This window comes from Prinia subflava, chromosome 7 (assembly GCF_021018805.1).
Source record: "Prinia subflava isolate CZ2003 ecotype Zambia chromosome 7, Cam_Psub_1.2, whole genome shotgun sequence".
Taxonomy (NCBI): domain Eukaryota; kingdom Metazoa; phylum Chordata; class Aves; order Passeriformes; family Cisticolidae; genus Prinia; species Prinia subflava.
Window position 1 is genome coordinate 10483702 of NC_086253.1, and position 13008 is coordinate 10496709.

At 40.1% G+C, this 13008-nt stretch overlaps 1 protein-coding gene across 6 annotated transcripts in view; it reads left to right on the forward strand.

The window, feature by feature from the left end:
• Positions 1–13008, forward strand: part of ABLIM2 (actin binding LIM protein family member 2) — a 130410-nt gene that overhangs the window by 111460 nt on the left and 5942 nt on the right. For all 6 annotated transcript variants that reach the window (XM_063401563.1, XM_063401564.1, XM_063401565.1 and 3 more), the window contains 4 exons: positions 1516–1574; positions 3495–3549; positions 4859–4923; positions 5096–5176. In XM_063401563.1, the coding sequence (XP_063257633.1) occupies positions 1516–1574; positions 3495–3549; positions 4859–4923; positions 5096–5176 (260 nt within the window). The remainder of the gene's footprint in view (positions 1–1515; positions 1575–3494; positions 3550–4858; positions 4924–5095; positions 5177–13008) is intronic.

Below are 13008 nucleotides of genomic sequence, written 5' to 3' on the forward strand. Positions count from 1 at the left end.
CTGCTGTTCAGAACAGAACTCACTCACCCATCTTCTCTGCAGCCAAAAGGCCAAGAGATTGATCTCCACGCTGATCTCTAACACAGCAGCTTTTTCCAGGCAGGAGCTGAGCTGACAGCTTTGTTGCAGATACAGGCATTCTGTCACACAGGTATTATACCCTTTGCTCTCTGGTGGCACTACTATTCACATACCAGGCAATTACAGGTTTTTTGTTTTGCTATTTTTCCTCTCTAAAATATAAAACCTGTAGTTTCCCTTCTCTAATGGTATTTGGCGTGCAATTCAATATGAGCTTACCCTGTTAAGGTACATCAAGTGCTTTGAATTTTTTTTTCCATCATGGCAGTGGATCACTGGCCTACCCTTATTCTCTTGGCTTTTCATCCTTGCTCACTACTCCACTTTCTGTTCCATGGATGAAATACTCCTTCAGTGCTCGAGCCCTACCTGGATTGTCTTTCACCTTTGCTGAGTGCTGAGTACTGACACAGTGCAACTCCCTATGAGCCCATTTCTTCTGTCCTTGTTCTCTTTTTATTTGGATAGCTGGAGAAACTTTTGCTATTTGTTTTAATATCATTTTCAGTGTTTAACTCAGCTTGACTTCTGGCAGTTTTCAGTTTATCTCAGCACTTTTTGAGCTCTCTGCTGATCCATCTTTTGTTTTTTCTTTCTGTATGCTTATTCCTAATAATCTCCTTAGGGTATTTATTAATCCAGTGGGGTCTGGATTCTCTTCCTGCATTCCTCTTTGGACACAGACTGCTAACAACTTTGACAGAAAGAAGTATTGTACATTCAGTTCTTTGAGCTATCTGACTTCTGTAACACTACATCAGATTTACATAAATTCCTGTACTGGAATCAGGAATGTTTATTACACATGTATTTGTTCTTCTACTGTGTAACTCTTAGACTTTCTTATTAGAGTCTTAATAATAAAACTAAGGCGTTTCAGTTGTCCCATAATGACCACACACAGTTTCATCCTTGTGTTACATCATTTTTTTGTAGTAACACCAGTTTGCCAGTTTTCTCCATCTTAAAACTTTCTTTCACTTGAGTGTATATACTGTGGCTGATTTACTTTATCCTCTGCTCTATCTTCATTTTTGCTTTTTTCCAAGAGAAGTTTTACAGAAAGAAAATATTTATATTTTTTAAGTGTTAGAGCATCAACCCATCTTTTTTAAGAAACAAAACCATAACCCAAAACTTGTATAGCGTGTTCAGAAGTGATGATCAAAACCCCTTTAATCCCAGTTTCAAGCACTGATTTAACACCAAGTTGGAAGGCAGAGATTTCACCATCTCTCAAATCACATCGTGTAGGTGCATGAGGATTCCATAACAAAAGTCCCACAACTCCCTCCACGTTGTGCCCCTGGCATGCTGCTGTTTCTAGGTATTGCTACACATGTTCATGTGCATGAAATGTGGAGAAAAGATGAGCATACTTCAGTTATATTGCATCTCATTGATAGAATGTTTGCATTTGCATGTCTTTTACAGGATTTCCATATTCCAAGTCTGCTTCTCTACCTGGCTATGGAAAAAATGGCTTACATCAGGTAGGTGCACATTTAAATACATTCTCCAGGAAATAAGGTCTCATAAATAGACAGCTCAGTAACTAGTTGACAATCCACACAGTAATAACACTTCAAAGGTGTTTTGGCTGCCAGCCCTGTCTGACAGATTCATTCCCTATGTGGGTTACAGTTTGTCTCTCTCAAAGAGTAAGACTGACTGACACTTCTCCTTTTAATTGTGTGCATCAGGAGCATTGGGAATCTTGATTCTCCTCCCCAAACAAACAAAGATCTAAGATGTACAGGCTGCACATATTAATCATAGGATAGCTTGAATTAATAATAGAAACAGTTAGGCCTATAATTAGGCAAGTAATGATCTTAGAGCAGAGGTGGAACAGCTCACATTCATTGCGTTCCTTGAACCATCTGTTCTGTTTTTTCTGGTATGAATGTGTGTCTGTGTGTGGTGTGTGTATTCACACACAACCATTGTACTTTTAGGGCAGGGAGGGATCAGTGAAGATTGAATGATAAGCAGTAATCTAGAAAGAAAAATGTCTAACAAAATTATGATCAGAAGAGACTAGGAATTCTTTTTTTTTAATCCTTTTTTGCAAATTTTATTATTCTTTAATAAAAGGGAAGCTTTGACAATGTGGCCTCTCAGTCTCTGGTATCTAGCATTATGAATTCTCAGTTCATGTCTTATACTATTAGGTGAAAAAACATGGTTTAGAGTAATGAGCTGTCAGTACCTAGATGTACGTGCACCTACCTTTTGAAGAATTGATTTGTGTCCAAATTGCATGGAGAGGACCTCGTTCAAAATTCCTTCTTTCTCCAAAGGGAGATGTGAAAACTGCAAAAGCTCATGAGTAGGATTAAACTTCCCCAGTGACAAGAGTAAAACTGAGAGTCATTTGGGAGGAGTTACAAAAAAGAAATTATCAAGGAGTAGCTAAATGGATTGTTTGGTAGCTGCTGAAATTTCCATCCCTTTGAGTTAATATTACAGGACTAATTATGCCTGTGTTGCTTCTAATTATTACAGGACTAATTATACCTGGTTTCTTGAATTCTTCCATGAAGAAAGGAATGACACTGAAATTTTATCTAATAAGATTTAGGAATTTGAAAGAGTGCATATAAAACTAATGCCACCTATGAGTCAAGAGGGGTTTTTCTGACTTTTCAGAAGAGGTGTTGCCAGTAACCTGAAGCGAGCAGGACACTGACTTGTGCCCAGCCAGTGCCTTGCAATGTGATGGGAAAGCAGCAGATGGCAGCATCTGTCCCATATAAAGAATCCCAAACCTGTCTAAGAGCTGAAAAGATCACGGTCAAATCCTTGAGGCCAAAATTCCTCTCAGAATGGATGTCCTCTGTTTGGATTGTAGGCTCATACCAGCTTTTGTGGTTTGTTATTTTTAATCAGCCGTCCTAGTGCTGCATAAATAAAACCCCAAAAGCAAATAAGACAGAGCCATACAGGTTATTGTGGGCATAGCTGTGCACACCATTGATACCCTGCAGGCAAAAATGAGAATTGGGGGGGGGAAAAAAAGTCATATAATAGTGCTTTTGTGATTTCCTGTGCTGTTTCTCATCATAGCATTTGTCAGCAAAGGAGGAAGGCAGTGGTTCAAACAAAGCACGTGTAAAGTTCTCCCTGGTCAGTGGCACCAGCAGTGTGAAGCAGAGGCAGAAGGAGAAAAGTTGCAGTGCAGCAGAAGTCATTTGTGATGATGGCAGTAACACATCAGCATCTCAGAAAAGTGACAGTTTCAGTGTGGCCTTGCTTACTTGAGCAATTAGGTCAAATCTGAGTGAGACTTACTTCTCTTTCTCTCACGCAAGGATCTGTATTTTGGTTCTATGTGTTTTTTCTCTCAACAATGTTCAGGGTGGGGTTTTCGTGTATTTTGCTGCTACATTGCTTCTTTCTTTCTCTGTCAGCCTGAAACCATGGGCCAGTATGAAACGGACCAGGAGGCAAGCTGGGGAATGAAAGGTACATTTTTTTTCCAATATCATTTCCACTCCCCTTGTGTTTTCACCCTTTGAGTATTTAAATTAACATATTTTCATAAAGATTACTGTTCTGAGCTCTTCCTGTAGTTCACATAATAATGATTAGCCAGAGACACAGCTCAGTATCATGTTTATCACAGAGAATCTTCTTTTTACTTGGCCCAACCTAAAGGCCTGACAGAAGTCTTGCATCATAGGGTGGTGCAGCCAGCTGAGTCAATAGCAGGATCCTTGATATGTGGCAACAGCCTTGTGGTGTTGGTCTCATATGAAAGACAGGAGGAAATTTAAGATAATCATTCCTTCAAGTCTAGTTGGAAAAAGTCCATTATGCTTCTTGGTTGTGCTACATTGTGGTTAAAATGTGCAGAGTTCAAAAAGCAGAATTTATTTGCAGTGTTTTCTTTTATTGCAGTTTTAAGTGGACTGTGCACTTAATATGGAACTTGGGTTGGAATTTTCAAAAGAGCTGAAAAATTTTATTTCCAAGACTCTTTAACTCATTTAAAAAATCTTACTCTTAATGCTTCACTTCATGACTCTGTGTTGATAAAAATCTTTGTCTCTGTTTCAATAGGTTAAAATACAGGTTTTGAAAAGTAGACTCAATCTCTGATTTAATTTCAGACCATAAAGAGGTCTGTGAAAACATTTTGGCTACCCTGGTCGCATTTAATCAGCACTGTGAATGGATAACGTTGTGGTAGTCATATCATATATAGTCATACACTGACCTAACTAGAATTCCCTTGTGCTAGATCCAGGAGTCATTGTTACCACATTCCCCAAATCATCTTTTCTTCCCTGTTGTTATTCCCACTGCAGTCAGCCCAAGTGCAGGGTGTCAGCATCTTGTAATATCGTATTATCTCAGTCGTTTTCATATATGTTTCCAAACTGACATGCCTTTAATAATCCATATATTTTAACTATTTTCAGTAAAGGACAATAAGGGCAGGAGTTTTGGATGACAGACTGACTTAACTCTGCACATCCTGTAAAAAAGAGATATCCAATTTTGCCAGACACACTCACCATGTATCCCAATGGCATCGGGAAATGGATTTTCTGTAATAAGCCTTTGATTTCCAGGACAATTGCTTTGGTAATAGACAGTGTTACAGGCATTCAGGGCATGGGGGTCAAATGCATGCAGTTATCCAGCAGCTACTGAGAAGAGAGAAATGTAGTAGCATAGCACATTTGTGATGTACCTAAATACTCATTGTGGTAACACCAAAAGACAGCTATAAATTCTAAACTGTGAACCTGTTCTCATTCTTTTGCAGAATACAAGGTAAGAAGGGCTTTTCCAACACTGGAAGAACAATCAGATTCAGCACTTCCTAGCAAGGTTACATGGGTTCCTTTCTTTTTGTTTTATTTTGTTAATTTTTGTCCCAGTGAAATATTTGTCAAATCAGGATGCAAGTATGTACCCTTTTTTAGTAAGTTCTCCATATCACCATTTCCATGCCTCAGAATTGGATTCGGCTGGAGTTCATGTGCTCTTGTCTTTTTAACAGATTTATCCTTATGAAACACTTATTGTAACAAACCGAGTTCGTGTGAAATTGCCTAAGGATGTGGACAGGACCAGGCTGGAGGTAGGAATGATGTTTGCTCGACAGTTTTGCAGCCATTTCTGCTCTTTGCTTGCTATCCTGGATATCCCTGTGCCTCAGTAACAGCAACAAAGAGAGAAGAGAGGAATGACATTATGTATTACATTTTTTTTTCAAGAAAGTCAGTATGTAGGCAATTTAACTAAAAATTGCCAAAAAACTGGCAAATATCAGACCAAATGGTGTTTTACAAAGATACAGATGAAGCCCATCAGTTCTGGATGATTTTACAAGGTATTGTAATTTCAGGTGGGGAGTGGGAAAACGTGGAGTTTGTTTTGGTTTGAATTAATATAAAAACATCCTCATAGAATAACCTCAGTATTACAAAAAGGCTCCATTTATCCTGAAAATACACAGACCTGTGTTTGGTTCCTTGTCTTGTTCAGCCTCTCTTTTGGCTGTGTGATCTGTGGTCACTCTATTGCAGCTTTGCTGTACCATCCACATCTCCCTTAAGATAGAGAAATACAGATATAATTTATTATAACAGAAAGCTGAGTTTCCAAAGATCAGGTCCTGAAGTTGATGTTCAAGCAAAATTCCCAAGGTTGATTTTTTTGACTGATCGATGACAGGACTGAATAAAGACTCACCTTAACTAACCTTAACTATCTTTCTGTGAACTACTATTAAGAGTAAGAGATAAAACTAAAAAAATGTGATAGCAATATTGGACTTTGAGGGACATTTATATTTCAATAAATTTACTGTATTTTAAACTTGATAATATGACAAGAAAAGAAGAAAGACAATTTAATTTTAAAAATTACTTGATAATATGATAAGAAAAGAAGAAAAACTTTGAAGGAGCAGAAAGTTCCTCATTAAAGATCAGTTTTTAAAAGCAATGAATTTACCAAATTTGCACACATGTAGTAGGTTTTGAAATTGGTGTTGTGCTCTTGAATACTTGAATGTCACTTGATTTCCCTTGTCACTTGATCAAGTAGTGTTGATTTAACTGCAAGGAAAAGAGAGCCTCAATCGTGTGCTGTTTTAAGGATGGTTTATAGCAAGGCATGATAGCAATACTTAAAAGCATGATGAGTCTGGAAAAAGGAGCAGGGAGCTGGAGGGATGCTCCTCTGGACATATCTTGTAAAGGATTCTTTCATATATATATGTACACACGTGTGTATGTGTGTTAAAGAATATATTCTTTGTTTGAACACAGCAGACTGGTCTGAATAGCAAATGCAGCTCTAAATTGCTTTTTTAAGACAACATATAGTTTGCTTTGGATGATCATGCCTGCCCTGGCTGCCGTTATCTGTAACTCATCCACCATCCTCAGCTGGGATTGCTGTTTGTTTAGCTTTGGAGCTGCTCAGTCTGCCTCACACCAGGTGCAGCACAGGGCCTGTTGGCTCAAGGAGCCCCAACCACTTCAAAGATCTCACAGAGGTTTGCAAAAAAGAACAATAAACAAGATCTGCTTCAAACCTGCACCAGACAAGCAGTGAGGGGACCAGGCCAATCCTGCTGATTGCTGCACTATGTTAAACGTGTGTGTCTGCAGCAGGGACTCCTTTTTGGACTGCCTTACATTTAATAGGGATTGGTAGTTTTTTAAACAATTAAATTGTGAGAGTTTTAATAGCACTGTAACTACTGTAAGAACAGAGGCAGTTGCTCATCTACACATTCAGACCATATGCAGGGTTGAGTGACAGGCACAAACCATTGCCTTCCCTGTCAGCCTCTTCCCCTCTTTCCTGACCCTTTCTTCTGCATTACAGAATTGCTGGAAATAAGTAGCTTTGCACAGAAAAGCAGCTTATCATTATTTCCCTTTTGTGGCAGAAGTAGAAGATTGTAACTCAATTATTGGCTGGTGCACTCAGCAGATTTCAGGCTTGGGCAGGACTCAGGGAGCCCAGGACTGTGAGTTTATAGGTTTGCACAGAAGCAAACCAGGCTTAGGAATGTGGATACAGACAACTGTCTGTTAGCAAAGGACCCACTTGACATATCATGGTATCTTCAAGCTGTTCAGGACACCACTGGGAATACTGAAAGCATGTACTTGGGTTATATTTTACCCTTTCTTGAGGTCCATTTCACACTTGCCAGAGGGTATGGTTCAGTTCTTGGGTTGGTTGGGATCTCTAAGAGGCAAGGGCTCTTTCCAGTCTGAGTTGGTTTCCAGCTGATGTTCTGTTTTCATCCTGCACATTCAATGTCACTTGTGAAAGGGCTGGATTTTGACTACAGAAATGGTAGCAGTGCTAACTCCATGCATTATCCAAACTGTAGAGTGATATTCCTAGGAAAATCTCCGAGGAAAAAACCCATGTTCTAGTACACCAGTTTTACTCTGATTATTTGTGTGGGCTGAAGCCTCACCTTGCTGTTGCTGCTGCAAATCAGAGCAGGCTCCTGGGTGTGATGGCTGTGGCCAGGGTACAGGTGGTGTCAGTGGAAGGATATCTAGAGCTTCTGTGCTTCATACCAGTGTCAAACCTGAGAACAGGCTTACTGTGTCTGGTGTCAACAGAATATCTCTCTCACATGTGATGTTTCTGATTTCCTGGCCCACTTAGGAGCAATAGGCTCGACTAAATTTGCAAGAGGTCGATTTCTTTAACAGCTGTCTCACAATTTGACTTGAGGCAGCCTCCTCTTTGTGGAACAGTTTGTTGTGAACTTTGAATGATACATCATAGATGTCATGGAAGGGGCACTATTGTTTGTCTATGATTCACTCTTCCAAGGAAAGTTTCTTATATTGAGTGCTCCTATCATGAAAAGTGAACTCAAGTCAATGGTATTAGCTCCTGAGGTCAAATTAAGGGAGGCTATAACAAAACCTTGGCAAATGTTCAAGGACCACAGGAGGGTGGGGCTTTAATGGGTGGTAGTGTTTTCCTAACTTCACTCCCATTGTGAGTATTTTTTAGATTACACTGTTGTGCAAGAAATTATAAAAAATATTTGCCTGTAAAAATGTGTATTTTTCTAAGCTCAAGAGGTATCTAGAGATTAGGGAGGCTCAACTGGTAATAAATGCATTCAAATAATAGTCATTCTTTCCTCAAAAGTGCATGTAACTAAGCGTAGAAACACTCAGCATGTTTTTGTTTGCTTGTCTTAGCTCAGCAGTGGGACAGAAGTGCCCAGCTCCTTGTGCTCTTCCAAGGAGATGTTTGTGCCAACAGTGAACTAATACATGCAGCACCAAGAACTGGTTATAGTGAGCAGCCTGCTGATTTTTAAATGCATTACTGGCATGTTGGGTTTTGAATAAATAGCCTGGATCTCACTTTTGTATAAGCTGATTAGAAATGCAAGGAATTTACAGTAGATAAGGATTTGGCCAAGGAATTTTTTTAGGAGTTTCTCTCTCCCACAGTGCTGTTCATTGTAATGTTAGATGAACAGAGCCCATGAGCTATTCTAACAGGAAATGGTGAAGGACAAGTTCATTCACATAACATTGCAGAACAATAAAGCAGGAACACAGGGGTGGATTGTACAACCTGGGTGGAGAAGGGGAATTGCACCCTCACCGTGTCTGCAGGTGAGATGAACTTGAGGGAACTGCACTGATGCTTCAGTGAGCAGAGCCTCTCTTCAGGGGGACCTGGGCAGGCTGCAGGAAGGGTTGACAGACACTTCATGGAATTAGGTGAAGATAAATCCACGTTCTTGCTCTTGTGACCAAGTAATGCTGTTCATCAGAACAAGAGGGGGGGAACAGCTCTGAGGAAAAGTTGCTGATGATGCTGATGGAAAACAAGCTGAAAATGAGCCAGCGGCTCACCTTGGTAGTAAAGGGCACTGGGAAACCAAGAGGCAACAGTCACAAGTTGCAGGAAAGGAAATTACAATTGGATATAAGGGGAATGTTCCTCACTGGAAGAGCAGTGCAGTGAGCAGGTTGCCCAAGAGGCTTTGGAGTCTCTGCCCCTGGAGGCGTGCAAAACACATCTGGACAAGGCCTTGAAGAACATGGTAGGGTTTGTCTTTATGGTCTTCGTGGTCTTTAAAGCTGGGCCTGCTTTGAAGACCTCTCTAAGTCTCTGATTTTCCTAGATTGGTATATTCTGTGAAGATATAGTATAGCTACAAAAAGGATTATTTGGTGTTTGCTGCAATAGCATTTGAAAAAATATAGACAATTTGATCTATCTTGGAACTTTTTTTTTTTTTTTTAATGCAGCAGTTAATATATAGGTGTCCTAGGCCAAACTTCTCCATTTTGGACAACTTACATCCTGAGTTTTCAGGACTAACACATCACCTTTGTATGGGACACATTCTTTACCTGCTGTTTCTCAAAGGATGTTTGGCTTACAAGCACTTCCAAATATCTTGAAACTTCTTTTAAGTACTTGAATAGCTTTATCATTTGAGCCTTGGGCTCCTAAAAGCATGCACCTGATACTTTTATCTTAGCTTGGATATTGTTTGTCTGTTCTTCAGTCACAACAGTGTGTTCAGTGCTTGCACATTCAGATTGATATTTCATGCCCAACTGCATAGATTTGTACTTTTTTTCTTTCTGCAGTTGCTTTTATCACAGAGTATAAGATTTCTTTTGTGGTCACAGGCTGGTAGTTTTGAAAGCAAATAATATAGTTAGGACTTTCCATTTGGAAACCATGTTTTAGTGTTTTCATTTGATTTCCTTATCTTAATGTATCTTAGTTTTTTTAGCTGTTTCTTTTGAATGTCAGAGCTTAAAAGCATTATCCACTCATGCCTATCAATTGCAGCAGAAACTAAATTATTCCTCTTTTTGTTTGAGCCTGTTCCTTTGTTTAACTGAGACAATTCCTAAAGAAAAAGTACTCTGGAATGTCAAGTAGCAAACTTTCATTTGCCACCTTGTTCTCCTGTAAACAGAAATGAGAGATTTAAACATGGGTGTGGTCCTATTTGAACAGAGCACTCACTTTAAGTCAAGCATGCTTTTCCTCCTGGAACTGCTTGTCTGGATTTGCTTTAGGGATAACAATTTTTCCACCACTTTTCATTCAACAATCACCCTGGGTTCCAGCCATTTGGGCTTCAAGCATTTTAGGACTTGTTTCCAGTAACTGAGCCTGAATTTTTAGGAGCCCAAGCTCGTGGATGTCATTCATACAAGTAGCATGGTGTGTCCCACCTCCTCTGGAGCTCAGCTGGGGAAAACGAGAGCAAACCTGGAGTGCTGTGTGTTGTGCAGTTTGTACTTTGGGGCTGGGTGTGAGGTTACAGGCTCACTTCACAATAAAGCTCATGACCTGGGGTGAGAAAGTGAGGGTCACTGCCTTCAGTAGAACTACTTCACATTGTTTAACTTGAAAAGTACATGTGGTGTTTCTCATTCTAGGCGTGTGCTTGTGTTGTGATCAGTGATGCATGTTTATATCAGATTTCAAAGCCTTTTACAAAAGCAGCCATTATAAAATGAAAATACGCATTAGAATTGATCTGATATGATGTGAAAAGTAATTTATGTGTGAGTGGAAACACTGTAGGAGTGAACAGAGATTAGATGTGGAACGTTTATATTACAGGTGCACCGTAGTCCAAACTAAGGGAAATTGGAAAATCTGCATGAAGAATAAGGTGTTTTGTGCCTAAAACAAATGAAATTTTTGAAACTCATTATCTTCTTTATATTTTCATAATTTATTATGGATTCCAAGTTTTGTTTTTATTTATGAATTATTTTCTTAATTATGCAGCATTTTTTATCAGCCATCATAAAGCAAGGAGGCCATGACTTATGTCAATGTCAGTAATGAAGGAGCTCGTCTGAATGACAGGATGGTGGCATAGATTATCATCAGAGATGTTCTGTGTGTGCTGTTTAGATAATATATCCATATACCTGAGAGAAATACTTATATTGTCCCAGCTGTTTGTACCTTTGTGGATGACTCAGCTGGGAATAACACTGAGTATACAATGCTCCTACAGAAGAGTTTCTGTGTGCCTTGTGATATTTCCCAGGAGGTAGATTGGAAGTATCCTGCAGTGGTAGTGCTGAGTGTAATGCAGCTTCTCTGTGAGACTTCATGGTACCCTGAAATACTGAACGAGGCACAGCCACAGGTCCAGGAGCCTTGGAGAGGTGCTTGGGGTGATATGGGCAGGGGGAAGGGTCTCAGAGTCCTTTCCTCACTGCTGCTATTACACAGCTTTTCCTGGGAACCTCTCTGGGGACCCACATTGCTGTGTACAGGGGGATCTACAGCTCCTGCAAGGTTTGGCTGCACAAGGGCTCTAAATGTTGGTGTTGGCATTAATTGCCCTTATCTGGGGTAACTGCAAGTGCCTCCTGCCTTATCCTCTGATCAGCAGAGCTGCCTTAGTCATCTTTGGATCCCTTTTAAAGTTCATTAGGTGGCAACTCACGCCATTTCTTAACTCTCCCTCCCCAATCACATAATTGCTTAATAGTTTCAAATATTTATTGAGCATGAAGCTTAATTAGGCCTTAGATGAGCATAACATTCAATACTGCCTTGGGAATGTGGCACATGTCTAATCACAGCTTTGTAATTAGCCATGCAGCAGGCTTAGAAACGCCTGCTGAGCCTCAGCAGTGCAACAGAAAGAGGGGTGAAGAGTGCAGACCTTGTGAAAGCAAAATGAGGATTCGAAAGTCAATAGAAAAAAATTCCAGGAAATTTTGATTTGCCATTTGAGAGTTTTATTTGGGCTGACTTTGAGAGGCATGAGAGAAGGGAGTTGAAGGGCAGTGAAGAAGAGAAAAACTGGAGAGGGGAAGAAGCTATTATTTTCTAAGTGTTGAGATACTTCTGCAGTCCTGAATCTTACTATAGGAAAAGATTGTATCTCAGCAGCAAAGCTTGTGCACCAACTTGAAGAGCTAAGGCTTGGTTATTTACATGAACGCTCACTTACGTCTGAATAAGCCTTTTTCAATAAATCCCTGTTTATTTTGAGTATTTTTCATACTGAAATCTCTGAAGATCCTGTAGTTTTTATTTCTGATTTTGTGAATCAGAAGTTGGAAGTGTTGCAAGGACTTTGAACAAAAATCAATTGAAGTAGACAGCTGCTTAAAACGACTCTGTATAAAACAGAGTGCACAATAATGCTTCAGAAAGACTGGCTGGAAGAGTCACTACAGATTCAAGCAAAGGTAATGTAGTGCTCAGCTGTCATTTCCCATGAATTTAGCAAAACAAAGAGCAAAAGAGAAACAAACTTGAGGTTTTAAATTCCTCCAGGAATTAGGACCTTGGTTTTTCTACCTGCTGCCATCCACTGAGTTCTTTCATTGGTGGAATGTTGACTCATGAGGAAGCAGGATATCCTCTGAGCTTTCTTCATCAGCAGGTGTTCACATGAGGACTCCCATGCAATTGCCGACACAGAACAGAGATGCTTGTGGAGAAAGGTCACCATGTGCTGCAGGATGGCTGCAGGGGAGCTGCAATTTTATCTTCCTGTGACTTAGTCATGCCAATGCCAGGTTCCTGAGTGCTGGTTTTGGCTGGGGTCATTTTCTTCACAGTGGCTGGTATGGGGCTGTGTTTTGGATTTGTGCTGAGCACAAGGTTGATAATGTAGAGATGTTTTTGGTTTTGCTGAGCTGGGTTTACACAGAGCCAAACCCCTTTTTGCTTTGCATACTCCATTCTAGCAGAGAAGTTGGAGGTGAATGGGAGGCTGGAAGGAAACACAGCTAGGACAGGTGACCCAAACTGACCAAAGGGATATTCCAGATCTTGTGACATCATGCTCAGTGTATAAACTGAGGTGAAGAAGGAAGGGAGAACATTGGGAATTTTTGTCTTCCTAAGTAACTGCTATGCGTCCATCTCCTGCTCTCCTGGAGATGACTGAGC